The following is a 23,691-nucleotide window of genomic DNA, read 5'->3' as shown; positions in this document are numbered from 1 at the left end:
CATTTTAAAGGTTTTCTGGGGCATATCTGTCTTTCAAGCAAACAAATGAAAATAATCAACATCAATCAACATCTTATGATTAACAAAATCATAAGACTTGAGAAGCTAGTCAAGACTTTATCTTGAGTCAGGCAATGACCCTGTAGTAGTTGAAAAGAAGCAAGAATGTTAGCTTTTATTTCATTATTATCGTATCATACTTGGCTCTTCTTTCTTACATTTTCTCTTCTCTTTGTGTTCTAAGTCTCCTATTAGGTATCCTAAACAACAGCATGCCTTAGAGGAAGTACTCCAGACCAGGAGTTAGTGACTGGAAGTCCCAGGCAGGAAATAGTGATCCAGGTTCTCCTAATGACCAACAGCATGGCTCATATAAAGCAACTTAATATTTCTGTCCCTTAGTTTCCTTAAAAAATTTGTTCCTTATTCCTATTTATACTACAGAATTATTTCCAGAACAGGATACAATAGGTGAAAGAGTCTTAAAAATAGATACCAACCAAACTATACCATTACTAGTTTAACACATTTTATATTTTGAAACTAATCTAGAAGCAGAAATAGTATCAGAAATCTTTGAATCAAATAACTGTTAGTTATATTTTTTGAACATCTGTAATTTAAGAAAATATCTCATCTTCATATACTATGATACTTATACCATTGCTACCAAAATATGTATACAGTAGACTCAAGTTCAATCTGCGGCTCCTTTTAAAGAGAGGGTGAACGCCATGTTCTTCTGCTTTCAAGTCCATGCCAAATAATAGTTACCTTTAAAGCTGTTTAAATTTGAGATTCCCATTAATAAGAGGAGAAACAAACTGAGGAAACATTGTGCTCATAACATTTCTGGAAGCCTTTCAGAGGAGGCAGCTGTGGTTTCTTTAGACTCCCAAGTCTATTATGCAGGTTAGCAGTATATTTTATAATGAGTTCTAGACCGCCTGCCTTCCTGAGGAAATTAAGATCAAGATAGAATTTTTTTTAGGTCTTAGTGGTTATGTATAAGGTTTTCCTATTCAATAGAACCCCATAAAAATATTCATTCAGTGTTGTTCAGCTATAGATTATTATTTTTAAAGACATTGTCTAAATGTGTTTTCAACAAATTCTTGGGGAATTTTGAGACTGAAACACATACTTCTCTAGTGAAACAGTCAGCAGGTGATGTCTATACAGTTTTAGTTTAAGGTGATAAATACCTACAATGAATCAAACAGCATCTTCAATGAATCTAACTATAGTCTGACTAAAACCACTGGAATTTCAAAATTTTGTTTTAATTATTTTTCTTATTCTCACCCCCTTACAGGTGTTTTAAGGGGCAATCAGTGGATTCAGGAAGCAGTAGGAGCTTGGAGAATACAATAAATAGGGTCTTGTTCCAAAGATAAACACAAGCAACAAAATGTCCACTTTAGCAAACCCACCCAGCATCGTGGAAATGCCACAAGAGATTAAGAAAAGCTGTGGAGACAAACAGGTAGAAATCACAGTTGAAAGAATAAAAATGGCAAAGTGTCTCAAAGGAAAACAAAGCAATGATTTAGAGAAAGTGGCCTTTAAACGGAAGGCAGAAGGTGACGAAAAGCCAGCTGGAAAGAAAGAGGCAAAGATAATAGAACTTGACAGTCTGTTGATCACCATGCCCCTGCCTCATATCCCCTTAAAGAATGTCATGGATGTGGAGGTGAAGTTGGTCTACGTTGATGAAGAGAACGTGAGCTATGAGTTTGTAGAGTGCGACCCGTCCCCTGGGAATCGGCCAACATGCCGAGCTGCTGAAATAGTGGACCCTTTGCGTGGACCTGATTTCAGCGTTCTGCCTCAGATTGACAAATGGCTTCAGGTAGCCTTAAAGGATGCCAGTTCTTGCTATAGACAGAAGAAATATGCCGTGGCAGCAGGACAGTTCAGAACAGCACTGGAGGTATGGGGTAAGAGAAAACATAGATTGGTGACAGTAAGCTGTGAAAGGGAAAGTTGTGATTACTGTGAGCCCCTCTGATCATACTGTAATGAAAATACAGTATGAAAATATTGAATATCAGGACTTTTCAGTCCTCGGTTTATACCAATACAATGTGCCTGCAAATTAATATGCCTGTGTGCACTTGACATATAGAAATCAGCCCAAAAGCATATTTCATGTTTTTCCCTAACTAACACTGCAGTGAAATGGTAACATATATTAAAATGCAGTTGGTTTTGCAATTTCAGTGTACACCTATAAAAGCCTTAAAGTTTCAATACAGTAGTGGTGGGTAGAATATAGATTCCCTAGAAATAGGCAGTTAATGAGTATACATATTATCCCCTTTTGATATGTAGTCTTCATGATTAAACATAACCATTTTACTTTTAGCATGGGCTGATAATTTATGCATAATACTGATTAAAAACAAAATAACACCATTTCACCTTACCATCAAACTTCACTTCCCTTCCCCTGCTAGTGAGCTTTATGAATAATTATTTTTCTCTCTGTAAGCAGGTAAGTTGATCAATATTTTGGCATAAAGATTTAACCCATGGGCTAAAATAGATGTAAGAATAAAACACAAAAAAAGGTCACAGGAAGAAATGCACCATCTTGTGACTCACTGAACTTATAAAAGGACCAAAGTGTGCAGCCAGAACTCCCATTGGCTTGGCAATATTGGTGACTGCATATTAATTAAAAAATTTTTTTTCAATGCATTTTATATATGCCTGGTGGCTACTGGAGATATAAAAAATGAGTTAAGACATGGTAGCTTCCCTTTAACAGTCTGTGAGGGAGACAAACCAGTAAATAGCTAAATGGAAATGGTTTTAAGGCATGACTATTCCACCATGGAACCAGGGCCATGTGCAGGAGTCAAATGTGAGATTTTGTGATGAAGATTTAAAGAGTAAAGTGTTACTTCCACACTTAGTCAAAGGTTAAAAGTGACTACATCTACAATGAGTTATTAATGAACAATACAAGAAAATGTGCCCCTAAATATTGACAAAGAAAACGTAGGCACAAAAAAGAAGGCCCAAAGAGACATGAAGTGATGAGGTAGCATACAAACAGATGCATCTATAAATACTTCTGTCCTTATTAAGGGTCATTTACACAAGTGAAGAGTGATACACTTTGTAAACTTCTGAACTATGTAAAAAGTGCCCCCAAATTATTTTCAAAGCACTTGAGAATCCTCTGCTGTTCTTTCAGCTAAAGACCAGAAGCTATTGACTGTGGAAAGGAAGCTAAGTGTAGACTCGAGGAAGAACCATGGGCACTTCTGCTAGGACTATTTTCAGCTGAAAATTTTTTAGGGGGAAGACAGGGTTAAAGATGTAATTCTATTATTACAGGGTTAAAGGTGTAATTTTTTCCTTTCCAGATAAAGGAAAAGAATAATTTTGGCAATGGGGGATAAAAGGCATAAAACAAGAAAGAACATAAACTTCAAATTAAGTCTAGTTAGAGAAGCAAAGGTGTTTGCATTAACTAGAAGAAAATATCCATTTTTTCCCCATAAATCCCAGTGTTCAAAATTGTAAAATTTGAATCAGGTTTTAATGACCCCAAGATGTGTAATTGCACTGGAATATGCTTAAGTGTTTTGACTCTGTTGTGCACATCTTCTGTCTCTGCCTTTCCCTCTGTCTCTCTCTTTTTCCCCTCTACCTCCCCCTCTCTCAAGGGTTTTTAGGAAAGTGTTGGATGCTGACACTAATTACTGGTAATTAACAAAGGTAATTATTTTGAGACCAAAACTTAGCTTAGACATCTGGCCCAGCTTTTGTCTAATTATCCTGGGAGTTAACTTTTGAAATCTTACCTAGAATGTCTCTTAATAAACCAAAGTTACTAGGAATAGGAAAGATATTTAACCTTTTTAACTCTCCTCTCCTGAATTTAACTTCTATTGAATTTAATTGCTTCCATACTGAGTGTTCTCAGGTATTACTTCATGCATCTGTTGCTTTTCCTTAGGTCCTACCATGACTGAGATAGGATGAATGTCAGAGACCAAGGCATAATGATAAGGATCACACCTGAAAGATAGATGCGTCAATGAATATTTCAGTGTGTGAAGTCAGAATTACATTTGGCTGCAAATGACAAAAACCCAAAACACCTGTGTCCAAAGCGAGAGAGTTGTTGTTTGTTTTCACATAAATGTTAGGTAGTCAAGGACTGGTACAGTATGGTCGTCAGGTACTAGATTCTATTTTGTTCCTAAAGACGTGGCTGTGACCTCAGGATCCAAAATGACAGCTCCTGTTGGTTTTATCATGCCCACCTTCTAACCAGCCAGGAAAGGGCAAAAGGAAGGAAGGAGTCACATTGTGTCCTTCTAAGCACACTTCAAGGGAAGTTGCACACACCATTTCCATTTTTTTTTATATTGACCCAAATTTGGTCATGTGGCTGCACAGACCTACAAGAAATGCTGAGAAGTACCGTTTTGATTCCCAATGGCCCTAACATTCAGGGGTCCTATAACTGATAAAGAAAGGAAGACTGGACATGGCTATTGAAGGATAACTAGCAACTCTCCTGTGAGTGATTATTATATGGGGGGGGGGGCACTGTGAGGTATACAAAATGCTTGGCAACTGAGTGGTACAGGTACAGAGTCAGGCTGTAGAAATACACAGAAGGCTGCTTGTGGTTAAAGGTAAGACCATGAAAAGAAAAAGTAAAAACTGGGGAAAGGCACTAGAAATTTGTGACTATTAATAGACACAGTAATTTCCAACTCATCTAATAAATCCATCAGGAATGTTCTACTTCTGTGTTAGTTTCTCTGTGCTCTTGACAAAGTCTTAACTCCTTTTGTTTTTATAACATGGTAACTAGACAAGTAAATTCATGGCATTTTATAATGAATAAGATAAAATGATATGCAGTGATTCAGAAGATAACAGTTTAGCTTCCAAAAAGCAGCCAACTTTAATCTTTTAGGATTTCAGAACATAGGAGGCATTTATTTAAATGTGCTTGATGAAACTAATTCTGTGACTAACTCTCAATCTTTGCTAAAATCAGTCATCATTTGCTCCTGTGTTTGAAATCACAGCAGAAAACACACCAGATGGGCAAAAGGTATAAACTGAAAGATTTTTAAAAAGCATACATTCATGTGAATTCACAGTTTTATGCCTAGATGCTATTACCTATAATTTTTAAAGAACAACCATATAAATTCACCTTCTATTAAAATGTTACAGATTCTATTAAAAAAATAAAGACATTGGCCTCATGGGCCAATGAGGCACATTAGGCAATACACACTATTTCCAATAAATTGCTTGTTGTTCAGTTGCTAAGTTGTGTCTGACACTTTGTGACCCCGTAGACTGCAGCGCTAACCACAGCACACAGACTGCAGCACTCCAGGCTTTCCTGTCCTTCACTGTCTCCTGGAGTTTGCAAAAATCCATGTCCATTGAGTCGGGGATGCTATACAACCATCCAGTGAACTTCTTGGCCGTCAATAAAAAGTTAGAAGAGATTAATTTATAAACATTCTAGTCGAACTTTCATAGGGAAAGAATAACTTAAAGGTCTGGGAATGTACTAATCACATAGGGAAAGAAAACTTAAAGGTCTGGGAATGTACTAATCACATTTTTTTCATTTATAAGAAAAGCACTCAAATTATGAAGAAGTCTAATAATTTTGTGGCATGCAGCCTAAACCATGCCATCATTTCAGCCTTACTCATAGGATCTTAGTAACTCAGAGGCTTCCACCTTTTGAAGTAGAACAGACCTATATACACCCTTCAAGATACGCAGCTTCAAACAATCCCACTGAACCAGCCAAAGAACATCGAGCACAACTTAATGAAGTCGCTCAGTCGTGTCTGACTCTTTGCGACCCCACGGACTGTAGCCTATCAGGTTCCTCCACCCATGGGATTTACCAGGCAAGAATACTGGAGTGGGTTGCCATTTCCTTCTCCAGGAGATCTTCCCGACCCAGGGATCGAACCCGGGTCTCCCGCATTGTAGGCAGACGCTTTACCGTCTGAGCCACCAGGGAAACTCAGAGCACAACTTATCCCTCACCAAACGGAATTTTCAATTCCGATTTCATCATGCAGGAACTCCTTAAGGTGCTTTTTTTCTTCACATCTTGGTGCTCCAGTCACTGTTCTGTGAAGTTAGAGTAATAACTCACATTTATGGAGCTCTTTCTATGTGTCAGGTATTGTATTTTACATCCTGGGAATATTTACATTCAATGTTACATTTTATTCTCACAATAAGCATATGAGATGAAACTATTATTCTTTTATGCTAATGAGGAAACTAAGGGATAGAAAGGTTAAATCACCTGCTCAAGGATCAACAGCTAGAAGTGGTAATGCCAGGGACTGAACCAAGGCGATCTGATTCAGAGGTCACCACCTTAACCACTATGCCCTTGCTACTCTAAGTGAGGGTCTGTGAAAAATACAGAACTTTGTGCCAGACCTGCAGAATCAGGATCTGGATTTCAAGAGATCCCAGTTGGTCCTGGTACACAGTTCAAGGAGATGAGATGAGAATCACGCTCTGTGAGATGCTGACACTGCACAGATTTGCCATAAAATGAAAGCTTTACAGTTTGGTCTCCAACTTAAAATGCTTTATGCTCCTTGCTAATTTCATAGGAGGGCTTCCCTGAGTAGCTCAGTTGGTAAAGAATCTGCCTGCAATGCAGGAGACCTTGGTTTGATTCCTGGGTCAGGAAGACCTGCTGGAGAAGGGGTAGGCTACCCACTCCAATACTTTGGCCACCTGATGCGAAGAACTGACTCATTGGAAAAGACCCTGATGCTGGGAAAGATTGAAGGCCGAGGAGAAGGTGATGACAGAGGATGAGATGGTTCGATGGCATCACCGACTCAATGGAGATGAGTCTGAGCAAGCTCCGGGAGTTGGTGATGGACAGGGAAACCTGGCGTGCTACAGTTCATGGGGTCGCAAAGAGTTGGACATGACTGAGTGACTGGACTGCACTGAATTTCATAGGAAAGAAATTCCTTTTAAGCATTTTTCTCTAACAATTGTTTGGAATTTGGGATTTCAAGGACCTTAATTTTTTTTTTTTTAAGTTGGAGAGACGAGAGGATTGACCTCATATTTGTATTGTGCAAGAATATCACAAAAATAGCTATCATTATATTATTTCATTAAAATTTCATCATTTTATTAAAATATGGAGCAGTTTAACACCAAAAAAGATAGAAAATAGAAAGGGCATACTCTCAAAATAGGGCATACTCTCAGAATGAAGGGTATTTTTAAAATAGATTATAATTCAATTTTATGAAAAGTTGACTAAATTGTCTTTTTTTTTTTCATTGCCCCTTAGATCAATAAAGTCCTGGTCTGAGAACCAGTTTTTGAGAATCACTATTCTAGAACACATTTCCTTTATGGTAAACATTAAGCCTCCAGGACGATTGAACCCACACCAGGGCCTTCTTATGAGATTACTTCCAGTGTAATGGAATTTGGTATGAGGCAGGTCCATTTTGGAGCCCATCCAAGGGGGTTTATTTAATGAAGTAGCAAAGATATCTCATTATAGGGCCGCCTTACCTATAATTGCTCTGAGAATAATTCTGTAGCAAATCTCTAGGGCATGAAAATGTGGACATCCCAGAAAGCTTAATTTAAATGGATTCTAACACAGATAGTTCCTAGTCAACATAATCAGGAAATCGAGAGTTCACCAAATTCGTGGAGTGCCCTGGAGCTAGCTGTCTTTTTGCTCATCTGTGGATCTGCAAAGGGATTCAGTATTCATTTCTTAAACTCCTGCTGGGGCCCAGGCCCATGTATTTAGATAAGTATCATAATAACCCTCAAAACAGATATTATCATCCCCATTTCACAGATTAAAAAAAAAAAATGATGCTCTAAAAAGTTAAAAAAAAAGCTTACAAGTGCCCCAGCTAGTTTGTGGCAGGGCTGAGATCACATTCCTGTTATCTAATTTCATATCTGAATATCTTTACTTTCTTGTTTTTCATACTTAATAGTTTATAAAAGTTGTATAGGAGTATTATTTTTTTAAAAAAGCAGATTCTGATATGTGGGGGTCTGTGATGGAGCATCCAGATTCCTCATTTCAAATGAGCTCCAAATGATGTCCATGTCTCTGGTCCAGGGACCACTCAAGTAGCAGATATCTATGCCACACACTGGTAGGTTTGCAAATGCCTGCCATTGTCCAGGCAGTAAGCACTCGCAGGTATCTAGATCACATAGATGAGCTTAGGTGGCCACGAGGGTCCAGAGCTGTAATGATAGAGTCATCACAAAACACATAGAGTATTTGGAGTCAGGTTATCTGTTTGATGCTGCTTCTGGCACCTAATTGCTCTGTGACTTTGAGCAACTTTCTGAACCTCTTATAATACTGTCAAGCAGGAATTGTAAGAACTAAAGACCAATCACAAGATGCTTTCACACAGGACTGCTTGTTGGAAAACATGATGAGCTCGAAATCCCTGTTCAAGTTGTCATTGTATTCCTTAAGTTCTTCATTTCTTTGTACAGTACGTATTCAATTTAAAACTTTAATGCCCCAAAGGATTTTGTCCATTTCCGTAGTTTATCATCATATCCTTAACCCCTATCCTTTTGGTAGTTAACCCATATCCTTTTTCCCTTTAATTAACATTAAAATTTCATAGTGTCTGTTAAAGACTATATTTAATCAAAGCAAGGGACCAAAATAATTCACTGCTTTTTACTTTATCTATACCCTTTTAGAAGAAGTAATCTAAATCAAACACTATTTTGAACTATTAACTGCTTCTGACAAAAAATACAAACTTTCACTTAAATGCAAAAATTGTTATGCTAGAGGCAGTTCATTTTGTTCTTAGTTCTCACATATAAAGTGACTTGAACTCTGTATGGTCAGATCAGAATTGAACATTTCAATTTCTATCATGATTGTTGCCATCTTTGTTCCATCCGGGGGCATCATATAATTAATTAAGGATAAAAATATGTTTTAAGTGCTAGCAAATTTACATAGCAGGAAAATACAAAGCAAATACCTCTGTTAATCGCCAAAGTAAAATAACAAAATTAGATACATCTCTATCAGTTCAGTTCAGTTGCTCAGTCATGTCTGACTCTTGTGACCCCATGAATCGCAGCATGCTAGGCCTCCCTGTCCTTCACCAACTCCCGGAGTGTATCCAAACTCATGTCCATCGAGTCGGTGATGCCATCCAGCCATCTCATCCTCTGTCGTCCCCTTCTCCTCCTGCCCCCAATCCCTCCCAGCATCAGGGTCTTTTCCAATGAGTCAGCTCTTCACATCAGGTGGCCAAAGTATTGGAGTTTCAGCTTCAACATCAGTCCTTCCAATGAACACCCAGGACTGATCTCCTCTAGGATGGACTGATTTGATCTCCTTGCAGTCCAAGGGACTCTCAAGAGTCTTCTCCAACACCACAATTCAAAAGCATCAATTCTTTGGCACTCAGCTTTCTTTATATAGTCCAACTCTCACATCCATACATGACCACCGGAAAAACCATAGCCTTGACTAAACAGACCTTTGTTGGCAAAGTAATGTCTCTGCTTTTTAATATGCTATCTAGGTTGGTCATAACTTTCCTTCCAAGGAGTAAGCGTCTTTTAATTTCATGGCTGCAATCACCATCTGCAGTGATTTTGGAGCCCCCAAAAATAAAGTCTGACAGTTTCCACTGTCTGCCCATCTATTTCCTATGAAGTGATGGGACCAGATGCCATGATCTTAGTTTTCTGAATGTTGAGCTTTAAGCCAACTTTTAAGTAAGCACTAATTAAATAAAAATAATCTCTACAAGAGCAAGATTTGTCATTGTAAGAAAAAGGTATGTTAATACCCCTAACATTCACTGGCTGTTTCAGCCTGACATAGCACTAGATGCAGGGGATACAAATATATTTAAAACTTAGTCCCTGCCCTCAAGGGGGTTTTCTCATTGTGGTAGAGAGTCAGGGAAAGAGGTGACTGGGAGAATTTTTCTATAAATAAGACTACATCTGTATCACATCTGTGAATGAACGAAGAATCACATTTCATATAAAAATATTATAAACTTTGAAAATCCCTGACATAATTTCAATCACCTAGATGTGACATTAAATATACTTGTATGGGATGCCCAAACTCGCTCTCAGAGAGCTTGAGATACAACTGTCTGGGGTTCAGACAATGACCATGCTTGGGGCACTGGTATTTTTAAGTTCCTAGAATAGTTAAAAACAGTTGAGAACTGCTAGCATAGAAGATCTTTCTTCTATTTACCTACAATAGATGTTAACCCATGTGTGCTTTTTAAAAGGGAATTGAGAGAAATAATATCTAAACATTCTAAAGCTATTATAAAGCATCAATTAAAAAGGTAAATATTACTGTCTTGAAAATTTATTCTTTGGAAATTTACATTTAAAACAATCTTCTCATATTCACTTAAAAAGCAAATGAACTTAGTGATTACTTTTCTATAACACTAATAAAATAGGTTGATACTAAACACCAGTCAGTGATTGGTGAGAATGTTCCTCTAAATTTATCCCATTAGTGATTACTGCACAAAAAATAATTATTAATCCATAGGAAGCTGAGCAAGATCTCTTTAGTGAACAGGATCATTTTCATAGTTTATGAGTTGTTGTTAGGGGTTTGTTTCAAATTACAGTAAATGTTAGTGTATTTTTAAATGCAGTTAATTCTGTTTACACTGTTGTGAATCAAAACTTAACCAACTCACTCACTGAAACCTTGCACAACCCTAAATTGTAATTGAACTTGATGATTCCATGTTGAGGTTCACACACATTAAAAAAAATTATTCTTATCCAAATATGGATAATATTGCCCAACATTTCTGTATCTAACTTTCTAAATTTCTTGCAAGGCTTCCCAGGCCAGATACAGTTGAAAACCACAATTTTTTCTTTCCCCTACTCCTTTCCAGCCTTCATACACAACACAGTGTGATGTTCAAACAGACTCTGCATGTACCAAGCATATGAGATTCACTTAAATCTGTTCTCAGGAATGTAGCACAGAGTAAGGTTGTGGTTACTCTTTTGATTCAGATTATCTAGAAGAAAGATAGGAAAAAAACTTTTATTTAATCACCCAGTTCACCTATTCTGTTGCCTCATTTGAGAGTCACTAAAATAGAGAACTTTCCACCTGAGAGATGATTCTGTTTCTATCAGAGAATAAGATGTAGATAGGCAGGGTGTGATACAGAAAAGGAAACAAACTTTCATTATACGGTCTCAGTATGGTTTCCCTATTTTGAATGAATTGTTATGAATACCAAGAACATTGGATTCATACATACTTGGCTGCTACCACCAAAGTGTATTTTATATCCAGAAAGAAATAACTTCTGGAGAGCTTGTTTTAGGCTATGCTGCTGCTGATGATTCAAATTATGCTACTAATCCATTAGTAATTAATCGCTGATTTTGTGGGATAAGATTTACCAAGAAATCACCCACAAGTTAAGTGACTACTTCCTTACTACTTTCTATCAACTTGTCGGGTGATGTGGTGGTAAGAACACAGTATATGACAGGGATTTGGTTCTCAAGGAACTCAGATTCAAGCTTTAGACAGAAGTTCTATAACTGTAAGGAAATTAGAAATCTATCAAGTGTTTCATGATGTGCAATGGCCGTGTAGAACAAAGATTTAGGATGAGAACATTTGATGAAGTTTGTGATACACATCTATGAGCATGAACTCTGGCAGGCACATCACCTATACTAACACTTCTAATTCTCACAGTAACCCAGTGAGTTGAGAACTATTATTATTCTCTATTAAAGATAAAAAGATAAGAATGCATAAAGTACTCATGGAAATGCTAAGAGGATGTGGGGTGAATTTTAAAGTTTGAATGATTCTGGGGGGAAAAAAAAAGAATGGAAAACTGGAATGGGTAGAGGGGACAGAAACAGAGTGTGATATTTGAGATAAACATTATTAGTAGGATGGAGAACTTGAGGAAAGAAGCCTGAAACTGAATAAGGACAGCAAAGAGATGGGCAGGCTGGAAGAAGGCATTATTATGAAATAAGGGTGAAGCAATAAAGCCAGATACAGGATGGTCTTAAAAGCCAGGCAGAGGAAATTGGAATTGGCGTTAAAGGCAATCAGTGAGTTCTAGGATAGGGAAGTAACAATGTGAAAAAAAAAAAAAAAGGAAGGATTGAGAATCAGTGAAAAATATATTGAGTAGTTACTACTTTATCAACACTATGATGCTTACTACAAGATCTACAAGGAAGTGTAAGATTTCAATTACAATATTATTGTTCTTTATCCTTTCTCCAGCTACATCTGTAATATAACTATACTCTTCTTAGAGTAGACATTTTATTTGCCCATGATCCAAGTATTGATTTTAGGGGGAAACAGTCGGGGGGATGAGTAACTAAAGGAGAGGAACTAAAGAGAGAAACTAAGGAACTAAAAAGAGAAAATGCCAGGGTAAAACAGGAATACATAGAGTGTTATGGTAGAAAGGGCTTTCCTGGTGGTTCAGCTGTTAAAGAATCTGCCTGCAATGCAGGAGACCTGGGTTCGATCCCTGGGTTGGGAAGATCCCCTGGAGGAGGGCATGGCAACTCACTCCAGTATTCTTGCCTGGAGAATCCCCATGGACAGAGGAGCCAGAAGGGCTACAGTCCATTGGGTTGCAAAGAGTCAGACATGCCTAAGCAGCTAAGCACAGCATGGTAGAAAGTCCAAGGCAGAATGGGAGAAATAAAGCTAGAAGAGCTAGTAGGTAGCCAGGAGGCAATGAGTACCCTGTCAAGATCTTGGACATTTTTCAGTAAATAACAGGAGGTCTCCCAAAAGGATTAATGTGGGGAAAGGTGGTGTCAATTGCATGTTTATTTTTGTTATATCACTCTAGTGTATGTAGACAACAAAGACAGTGCTCAGTCTCTGGGTTATACATTATTGGATAGAAAGAAGAGTTTTCATGAATTGAGGGTAATTTGAGCGAATTTCTAAATTTTTTAATTGAATTGAAAGCAGTTGGAGAATTTGAGAAAGACTGGATAGACCACAGAGACAAATTAGACAAAAGACTAAATCCTCGAGGCCTCCCTCAGAAGAGGGACCAAGAATTCATAGTGAGAGCAAACTGCAAAGTTATATGATTTTCGACAATATGTCTCTGTGCATCCAAAAATTTTCATTGACTCAAGACTTGAGGTTTTGATAAAATGGATGAGAGGGCAGAATTATTGTGATTAGTGATGACAGAATGGTCGTCATAGTGGACTATGGCTCTCAGCTGGGCAGGAAAGGACAGAATAGAGAGGGTGTAATGGTCCAGGGACGGACAGTTAAAGGAAAGGCATTTGAGGATAAGAGAGTGAAAGAGCTGAAAGCCTAGGAGGTTTGGCCAAGGAGTAGTCCTGGAGTATAAGATTTGAGAGATGAAGTTCCAAGAGATTGGGTTACTAAATGAGAGTTCAGGAGTTTCAAAAAAAAGTGAGAAGCCAGGATATTAGACGAGTCACTTTCACAGCTGGATATTGAATATCTGAAGTCACTCAGGAGGATTCTGGGACAAAGAGCAAAGAGGAGCCATAATCTAGGTGTCAAAGCTTAGTAAATGTGAGGAAATAGTCATGAATCTGATAGAGTTATGATAGAACAGCTAGATGACACTTTTTTTTGGGGGTTTTTTTTTTTTTTTTTTTTGGTGACAGGCTCAGCAAGCCTTAGTCTGAAAGAAAAGAAGTGGAAAGAGGGTTTTCATGTCCAACAAAGTTAGGGGTCATTTTCTTCTTTTGGTTACTTGTACCTGTACTGTGTCCTTTTTTCCTATGTATGTACAACTAATCACTAAGCAGAAGGCAGTAAGAATTATTAGAATTATGTAAACTGCTGTGATGATAAATCACTTTTATAATATACCCTTAAAGTTAGTCAGCAAGGTTGTTTTTATATCTTGGCATGTTCATTTATATTTATGGGATTTTTCTCTCCTTTTTTGATACTAGGACTATTATTGAATAATTGTTTTTGACTACTTTAGGAGGAAATATATCAATACATATGCATATAGAGATAAGCACATCTTTTTAATAAAGGAATTATCCTAACTTGAGTGCTTAAAAAATTAGGATATTGATAGATAAGAATTCTCAGTAGTTTTATTAACATTGTGTGTGTGTGTGTGTACTGTGTGTTTTTAGTATACTCTATTTGGGATGTTTCCTAGAGTACTGGCTTTGTGATGGGGTGGTAATTATGTGCTGGCATGAAGGTTTTAAACAACAAATACATGTTCTTAAATACTAAACATAATGGTGAAAAATGAAAACTAACCTAACAGTCAACATTCACACCTTCTGATGCCTTCATAAGGGGTGAATGTTGAAAGCTGGTAACCTTACACCACTTGGTTCTTTTGTTTTTATTTTAATTGTTTTCTAACTTTAAAACTTCACTCAGCAATGGCCCAAACAAAAGATACCTGAAGTATAGTAGCTCAGCCCTGATCTGAATCTCAAGTTAGGAATGAAGGAAATGCCCTACTGTGTGCATGCCTTATGGAAGCAGCAATCAAGTATATCCACTTAAACAAAAGAAGTAAGTAAAATATTATGATCTCCTAACACCAGAGATGCATATCAGCTGAGAGTACAGGAAGCCATTGCTGGCACCATGGACCTGCTCAGCATTTCTGGCTCCTATAGAGTCATCCTCATGGCTACGTTAAAACTGCGTTACTATATATTTCTCTCTACCTTAGCGGCATGAATACTGAGGGCGTATTCTAAAGCAGGTTCCTACCAGTAAGTGATGGATTTAGGCAGAATTCTCAGAGCTGGCATCCAGGGAACAGGATCTTATATGTGGGGATGTCCATTTATGGCATCACACAGTTGTAGTACTGCCATTAGTTAATTCAGGCTGTCAAAGGAGGAATGTGAAAAAATGAAAAAGAATGCCAAAAGGCTTAGCTGAAGCTGGAGGGAGGGGTAGGTGGTTGTGATAGGTTTTTGACCTCCACTTAAGTGCACCCTGATGACAGTAACATGCACAGTGGAATCCTTGGGTCAATTACCAGCTCACTGCCACACATCGTGACTCTCTCTAGTGTGAGGTGGGTCGCTCACTGCATTCGGATTATGTATTTGAAGTTTCTCACTTACTTTTCTGAATAGGTAATATATTCATATAGTTCAAAATTTAAGAGGTATAAAATAGTATGCAAATGACTCCTTTCTAGCCCTCTCCTCCAGCCAGCCAATTTCCCTCCAAATGGTCAATCATTGTTTAGCTTTTAAGTTAATAAATACAAGCAATATGGAAGTACATATTCTTCCTGCAACTTTATTTTTTTTACTTAGAAATAAGTCTTAGATGCTGTTTTATATCAGCATATATTTCCCCATCTTATTCGTTGCCTAATATTTCAGTATATGGAAGATGCATATTCTCCATTGATGAACATTTGGATTGCTTCCAGTGTTTTGTTCTTAGAAATAGTGCTGTAATTAATAACCTTGTGCACATGTCATTTTGAATGAATGCAGGCAGGTCTTTAGGAGACATTTCTCACATTAGAATCTAAGAGTTTGCACATTTTGATATTTCAATAATTACTGCCAAGCTACACTTCCATCAGCTTTGCATAAGACTTATTTTTCTTTATTCTCACCAAACCAGTATGTTATCCAATTTTTAATCTTTTCCAAAATAATAGCCTTTTAAAAATCAGTACAAAACAAATTTTCATTTTTTTTTTACTGTGTATGAGTTGAGAATCTTTTACTATGTCTAAGCACCATTGGCTTTTCTGTGTATTTCTGTGATATAAACTCCAAATTTCTAATGGACTGTTGGTGTTGTCTTGAGAGTGTGATGGTTTTAAATTCAAAACAAGTCTGAAAAGTACCTTGTGGGCAAGTAAGTTTTCCCTTATATAATTCTGGTGATTCTTTGCAGAGTAGGAGAAAATGACTTCCTTTAATTTGCATTGGGTTATAAACTTGCATTAGAACTCAGTTACCATCCTTTAGGAGCACCAGTGCTGACCTGATTGGCCATTTCTTACAGTGTGAGGTAAATGTCTTTAAAATGAAGTGCATGCTCATATTTTCAAGAAATGGGAGAGTAGTTAAGCAATAACATTTAGAAAAAAATATTCCTAGTCCATAAAAATCAGAACACTCTTTATTAGTAGTAAGGTTCTTGTATAAAAGCATAATTTCTCTTATATTTAGAGACTGTAAAATTTTTGGTCCTTTAGGAATTGTGTACTATTTGAAATTGTAATATTTTAGATTTTGATGTTGTTTCTACCACACGAGGTCTAGTGTTGTCATCTCTCCTAGAAAATCCTTAGAGGGAAAATAAACATGCTAAAGGTAGATTTCACCTGGAATATTCATCTGATAATGTGTTTTATAGGTAGCATATGGTAGTCCTGCTATATGAATTCTGGATGAATTTTTCCTTGTTCAAATTTGTTGAAAGTGTTATATTTTAATTAGTGTCTGGTGTAAACCATTGATTTCAAATAGATGTGGTTTCAAACAATGTGATTCCTCCTATTTCGTATTTATTTTAGAACAAGAAACAAAGAGGCTATCAATAATGGCTTGATCAATAATAATACCCAACTTGGAATTCCCGCTGACTGGTGGGAGTGATTTGATAGAATAGCCATCTGTCTTCCATGATATCACTGCTGAACTTTGAGTAGTAACTGCCTCCAGGATTACTGTTTTAAGAAAATATCTGAAATCTATAGATGTATTATAGATACACAGGTGACTTTAAAATTATTTTTATTCATTCTTTATCTCTAAGATACAATGGAGAGAAGAAACATTTCCATACCCAGCCCCCCCAAAAAATTGTTTTCTATTGTCCTGAAATTCCTTCCATTCAAATACTTAGAGGTTTAGTCTTAACTCTTGATTTTCTCTGTTGTTTGTGTGCTTAAGTCAGCATTTTTAAGTGGTTAATGTCTGCCAGCTATTTACTTACTACACCTCTTTCAGTTCTCACAACCACCCAAAGAAGTAGGATTATCATTAGACCCATTTTGCAGATAACAAAATTAAGCCTCTGGGAAGTCAAATAACTTGCTTAAGATCACCTATTAGTAGTAGAATTAGAGCCTGAACTTAGGACTATGTGTTTCCAAACACACTGTAACTATAACCATTACATAATGCTGCCTACTCAGTAGTTGAGCCACTTTACAAATAAATTCCTACATTGAACCATGAGTGGTATTCCAAATATTTTATAATCAACATAGCCAAATCACAGCATAATCATTAAAAGGGCATACACTAATAAACAGATGCCTACAACCAATGGCTGAGTATGCGCTCAATAAATTTAGAAAAATCAAGTGGAAATGTTCTGAGGTGGCTATGAAGGGTCTATTACTCACCCCTGTGGCCTGCCCATCACAGGAAGAAGCTCCTTCCATCCTCACTTCTCCTTCCTACTCCCACTTCACAGAAATTGGTGTTTGATTAAAAAAAAAATAATAAACTCTCCTAAAGTCACATACTGATCCAATAGAAAAGCTTATATTCCTTTTACTAGTACCCTTTGTGATTAACTAGAGCTAAAGATACCCCACTCCGGTACTCTTGCCTGGAAAATCCCATGGATGGAGGAGCCTGGTGGGCTGCAGTTCATGGGGTTGCTAAGAGTCGGACACGACTAAGTGACTTCACTTTCACTTTTCACTTTCATGCATTGGAGAAGGAAATGGCAACCCACTCCAGTGTTCTTGCCTGGAGAATCCCAGGGATGGGGGAGACTGCTGGGCTGCCGTCTATGGGGTTGCATAGAGTCGGACACGACTGAAGCGGCTCAGCAGCAGCAGCAGCAACAGAACTAAAGATATAGAGCTAAAGTCCCTTGGACTGCAAGGAGATCAAACCAGTCAATCCTAAAGGAAATCAACCCTTTATTAATTGAAAGGACTGATGCTGAAGCTGAAACTCCAATACTCTGGCCATCTGATGGGAAGAGCTGACTCATTAGAAAAGACCCTGATACTATATATATTTCTAGGATCATTTCATAGGGAAACCTGTCCTGGTACATTTTAGCTTTTATATAAAAAAATATATACCTGCTAGATAATGTATGTCTGTCTTTTATGGTCATTTACTGAATGTTCACAACTATATACTTACAATTCCCCTTTAGCTCAAAATGACTTCCCTTTTTACAATGTTATATAGAATATATACAGAGTCCAAGAAGGGGTTTGACTTTAAACATTTATGATTCATTTATTTAACTAGTTACCAGGTAAACTGCTCAGTGGGAAATTGGATGTTATTCTTACTGTGAGAACATCAGACAAAATTAGACGGAAGTGTGTAGGACAAGCCTAGTGTGTTGGAGCCTCAATATATCAGTGATTGAACTAGTTAGTACCTTAATTCTTTTTTTTCCCCCCAGAAAGCACAAGTGTTAGCTTACTATACAAAGAAACATAAGTAAGATTAAAGCAAAGTAACAAGATTGAGGGCAGGAGGAGAAGGGTACGACAGAGGATGAGATGGTTGGATGGCATCACCAACTCAATGGACATAAGTTTAGGTGAACTTCAGGAACTGGTGATGGACAGGGAGGCCTGGCGTGCTGCGGTTCATGGGGTTGCAAAGAGTCAGACATGACTGAGTGACTGAACTGAACACAAGTGAAAAAGAGGACAAATAGAGAAGGGACAGAGAAAGTAGGATGGGAAAGAGGAAATAAAGTAAACCAAGAGACTTATTCTGTACTGATTAGAAACCAAGGTAAAAAGGGAAAAGGGATTCATTTAGTTAGTTAACTAATTCATTTACTAATTTTAAACAATACTGATCCATGAGAAGAGACAATCTTTTTATTATTACCAAGATCTAAAAGAAATCTATTACATAGGAATCTTTATGAGGAATATCAATTCTTTTGAGGTCACTGATTTGGAAATATTAGTATAATTTTGGAGTATGCAAAGGCAATGACTGTTTTTGTCTCAAAAAGAATAACTTTTGAAGGTTTTTATCTTGTGGCATTTGCATGCTGAATATAATCTTAATACTTCCAGTATGATTATGTACATGTTAATCTCTGGGAAATTTTTATTGCATAATGCAATGTCATTCAACAAAATTTTATTGTGTTCCTGTTCTATGTCAGGCAATGCATCAGGCTCTGGGGATGCAATCCATGGGGGTCTCCCTTCATGAGGATTCTCATTCAGAAATAAAAAAGACAATGAAAATGAAATGTGGTGTGTGTTCCAATGAAGGAAGAATGAGATGCCATGGCATATGACATCATCTAGAGCTGTAGTTCCTAGATTTTTTATTTCATGAATGAGCATAAAAATTTTAAATATAGATTGCCAACATTTTATTAGCCAAGATGTTTGCAAGATGTACAGAAAAAACCTAAAGAACCTTGGAAAGTTGTCCATGAATATGCCTATGCTGCATTTGCTTTTAATAACCTGATCTGCAGTTTCTCAAATATGGGGACAAGGTCTTCAAACATCATTTTAAAATCAATTCATTTCAAGTTAAAAGCTTTGTTTTTCACTTTACAAATATAAGTTTTTCAACTTCTTTTTACTTGATCAAGTCAACCTTTATTTATACATTGCACTGAATTATTTTTCTAGTGCCTATTCTGTTCCCTGTTTCCCTTTACTTATCATCAGATAGTTCTAAATGAAAACATGTTATTTTTGGCTGGCTTAATACACAAACGACTAATGCAAAAACACAGCTTGACCTCAGTTCATAATGAGGAAATATTAGCAAATTTACTAATGAGGGCACTCATACAAACAGGTAATTATGAAGAAAACCAAGTGCCAATATGACCCTAATGTGAAATGTGGTTCTGTGAGAACAGGGACTGAGAAAACAGACAAATTCATTTCTGCTTATTAAATCCAAACCCATTCTGAGAGCAAAAGATGGCTGTAAAGTTAGAGACCCGGTTAAAAAAACAAATGATTGTATTTTATATTAGAAGTACCAACATTCATGAATTTGCTTATTCCCCCATTGCTGACATTCTTTTAAGTTAAAGTTACTCATTAGGTATATTTCCCCTAGTTTTAAGGGCAAAGAAGGCTATAAGGAAAATATTAAACTAATGATAAAAATGAGCTAGATCAGAAGGAAAAGGAATACATTTTAGCCTCTATGTGCAGAAATGATGGTAGTAGATGCATATCAATAAGGCATGTTCTTTGAGCAACTTTTTCCCCAGATGTGGTAATGCATAAGGTGAGTTGTCAATATTCTCCCATCTAATTGTCCTGAGACCAACAGTGTGATTCAGACTAAGGGCAAGACAGCAGTCTTTATTCCTAAAAGGGAATTGCTCAGAAGCCAACTGGATTATATTTATACTCGACATACGTAACGATCACAATCTTGCCACTCATAATTTTTTATCTCATGAACACCTCTGAAAAACTAAAGCACCATCCCTACTTTTACTATATTCTTGTGCTTTAATAGATTATTGCTCTCATGTTAAATTCATCAATTTGTATACTATGCTGACAAAAGAAGCACAAATTGCCAAAGAGCATGACAAACTGCAGCTGCTTTCCTTGACAAGTACAATGCTGTAGCAATTCACTGGAAGGCATTCAGGAACTGCAATCAGAAAACCTGCCTTTTCAATCTGGCTCCTTCCCATCTAATCCCTGTGAATTCTATGCCTCAGTTTCCTCATTTGTGAAGAAATGATCTCAGGGTGACATGACATGGTGATGTGGAAGCACCTTAATTCATAAGGATACGCTTTGTTTTTAATCTGAATTTCATTCGTGGGTTGTTGTTTTTTTTTTTTGAACTGTCATTGAGGGAGTTCAGCAGCACCAGTTAACAACAGGACTTTTAGTAAAGAGTACATCTGAAAAATAAAGAGTGTGATTACAATCCACAGTTCCAACCTGCAGGTCAGAAATCAGAAACCCAGCCACGCCTGAGGGCCTGCTGTGTGGAAAGGGCTGCGTGAGCTGAATCCAGGAGGAACAGTTTACTAGCTCCTCCCCATTTCCTCATGCCTGGCGTCCCAATTCCTTCCTTGTTGCTCATTAATGACTCCCCAGTGCCTTTCTCACTCCTGATTGCAACAGGCTTACCTGCAAAACCCCTGACGGTGACAGCTCCTCATCCTTGCCTCTCATGTCCTGACACCAAGAAACTGCCACCACCGTTTGTTCAGGTTCCCTCAAGTCACAGAGATGCCCCTCTTCAGAGCCTCTGCTGGCTCATTTCCCGCAGAAACTAATGGGTCCTATCCTTGCTTCCCCTGACGGCTGTCACTGATGCAGACAATCATGCTCTCCATCTCAGCTGTTGACTCCGAGGCCTCCTCTGCCTCTCAGCTCTTTTCCTGAAGCTTCCTCTCAGGCACTAATTTCCTCAGCCACCCACAGATAAGAACATTTCAATAGCTAAGCTGAGATAAACTTGCAGGGTCCATCAGATGCAGCCTCCTGCCTGTAAAGAAGAGAAGGCTTCACACAAGATGTGTGTTTCCACAGCCTGTCAGCATTCCCTCTAACTTCTAGTCACAACCTGAAGAAAATTATTCCTCTGAAAGTTAAGTTCGTCTCTTATGTCCAAACCAATTCTCTACCCCGGTAGTTTGAGTCTTGTTTTCCTTTCTTTGGTCTCCTCTGATGTACTTGTCTCTGATTTGGGCATGAGATAGAGGGAATCTCAAAGTTCAGAAGTCTTCTGGTCCAATTACATATCTACTTTTAAAAATAGCATCATCACCGCCAATGGGTTTTGCAGCCTGAAAAGGAATTTACTTCATCGTAGGTGGTTGGTCTATCCTTGAACAGCTCTGACCAGGAGAAGTGTTTAACCTGGGTTCGTGGAAACCTTCCTTCCTGAGTGTTATATCTTCTGGTTATACTTTCTCCCATCAGGACATCACAGTAGCTTCCATGGTCACTCACCTGCTAGTACTATTCATCACTTCTTCTCCAGCATCTGGCAAAGACTCCCAAAGCATAGCAGTCTCCTAAACATTTGTTGAATGAATGAGTGAGTGAGTAAATAAATAAATGTCTGGGGCCTTTTCTAGAGGACCACAGTTTGTATCTAAGACATATATGAAATATAATTTGGGTCTTCTCCAGGCTAAAAGTCCTTAGTTTTTATAAGGAAATTTTCAGGTTACATTTACTTTCCTCTGGGCTTTCTCCAGTGTGTCTAAATTTATCTTAGTAAACAATATAAAAATTAAAAATAAAAATTACATGAAAATATAAATATAAATCATGGTAAAAAAAAAATATATATATATATATATATAAATTTCAGGCTTCCCTGGTGGCTCAGTGGTAAAGAATCTGCCTGCCAGAGGAGGAGACACAGATTCGATCCCTGATCCAGGAAGATCCCACATGCCACGGAGCAATTAAGCGCATGTGTCGCAACTACTGAGCCCATGCTTCAGAACCCAGGAGCCACAACTACTGAGCCCATGTGCCCGAGAGCCTGCACTCCACAGCAGGAAAAGCCCCTGCAATGAGAAGCCCACGTGGCGCAACTAGAGAGTAGTCCCCGCTCACTACAACCAGAGAAAAGTGTGCACATCAACGAAGTCCCAGCACAGCCAAAAAAAATAAAAAAGAAAAGAAACATTTTTAATATAAATTATATTAAATATACATTTATGTATATGACTATATATACTCATATGGGTGTGAGTATAAAATTTGGTTACTTTTCTAAATAAAGTTACATCAATGTATAGAGCATGAGCAAACAAAAACTAATTTAACAGAAAAAAGTATCCTTTGGCACTCAAAATCTACTCATACCTAAGTGGTTTTATTTAATATTATTAAACTTTTAGTTTTGGACAGAGGCTTTGCTATATCGTTAAATTATTTTTAAAAGAAAAAGCTGAACCACAGTTCTATCACCCTGATGCAGTTGTTGTCATTTTTCTCTTTTGCCCATCTTTTTCATACATAAAAATAACTTTGTTATTATAAATACATGGTATACATTTTGCATTGTATTTTTTTACTTAAAATTATATTGCACATATTTTTCATATTATCATTAATCCTTATTATAATTTTATCAGCTTATAGTATAATACTTCATCAACTCGATATACTATAACCATTTCCCAATTAGTACTGATTAAAATGCTTCAGTTTCTTAATAGAGAATTGTTAGGAATACTGCCTACATATAGATTTTCTTCCTAAATATCTTGTCAAATTTTAAAATATTCCCTTCTCTCTATTATCATTTGAAAGGATTTTTAAGTTTCTATGTATATGAGTTTTAATTATATGTATGCTATTTATTTCCAGTTTTATATCAATGGAGTAAAAAGCTGAAGCCTATAAAACTTTGACTTTTAATTAAAATTATTCATTAAGCCCCAAAACATTATAAGTTTTATAAATTTCACAGATATATTTTAAAAGATGTAGCCTGTTTTAAAGATGATTAGCATTTTTTTCAATCCAAAAACATTTATAAATACCTAATTGATGCCAGGCACCATGTTAGGAACCTAAGATGCAAGAATGAACAAGACAGATCCAGTGCTTACAGTGTTAAGAAAAAGAGAAGTGAGAAAAAACTGTGATAAGTGTTAGGATAGGATGGTTCAAGGCA

General features: G+C 37.1%; 1 protein-coding gene across 1 annotated transcript in view; it reads left to right on the top strand.

Annotated features, from left to right (window-relative positions):
- Window positions 1-363: 363 nt before the first annotated feature.
- The window catches only part of SPATA16 (spermatogenesis associated 16), a 219,906-nt gene continuing 196,578 nt past the window's right edge, over window positions 364-23,691 (top strand). Inside the window, 3 exon segments of the mRNA XM_061168018.1 lie at window positions 364-377; window positions 1,316-1,377; window positions 1,380-1,933. Of these exon segments, the coding sequence (XP_061024001.1) occupies window positions 364-377; window positions 1,316-1,377; window positions 1,380-1,933 (630 nt within the window).

The sequence above is a fragment of the Dama dama genome, chromosome 19 (assembly GCF_033118175.1).
Source record: "Dama dama isolate Ldn47 chromosome 19, ASM3311817v1, whole genome shotgun sequence".
NCBI lineage: Eukaryota > Metazoa > Chordata > Mammalia > Artiodactyla > Cervidae > Dama > Dama dama.
This window is presented reverse-complemented; position numbering and strand designations above follow the sequence as displayed.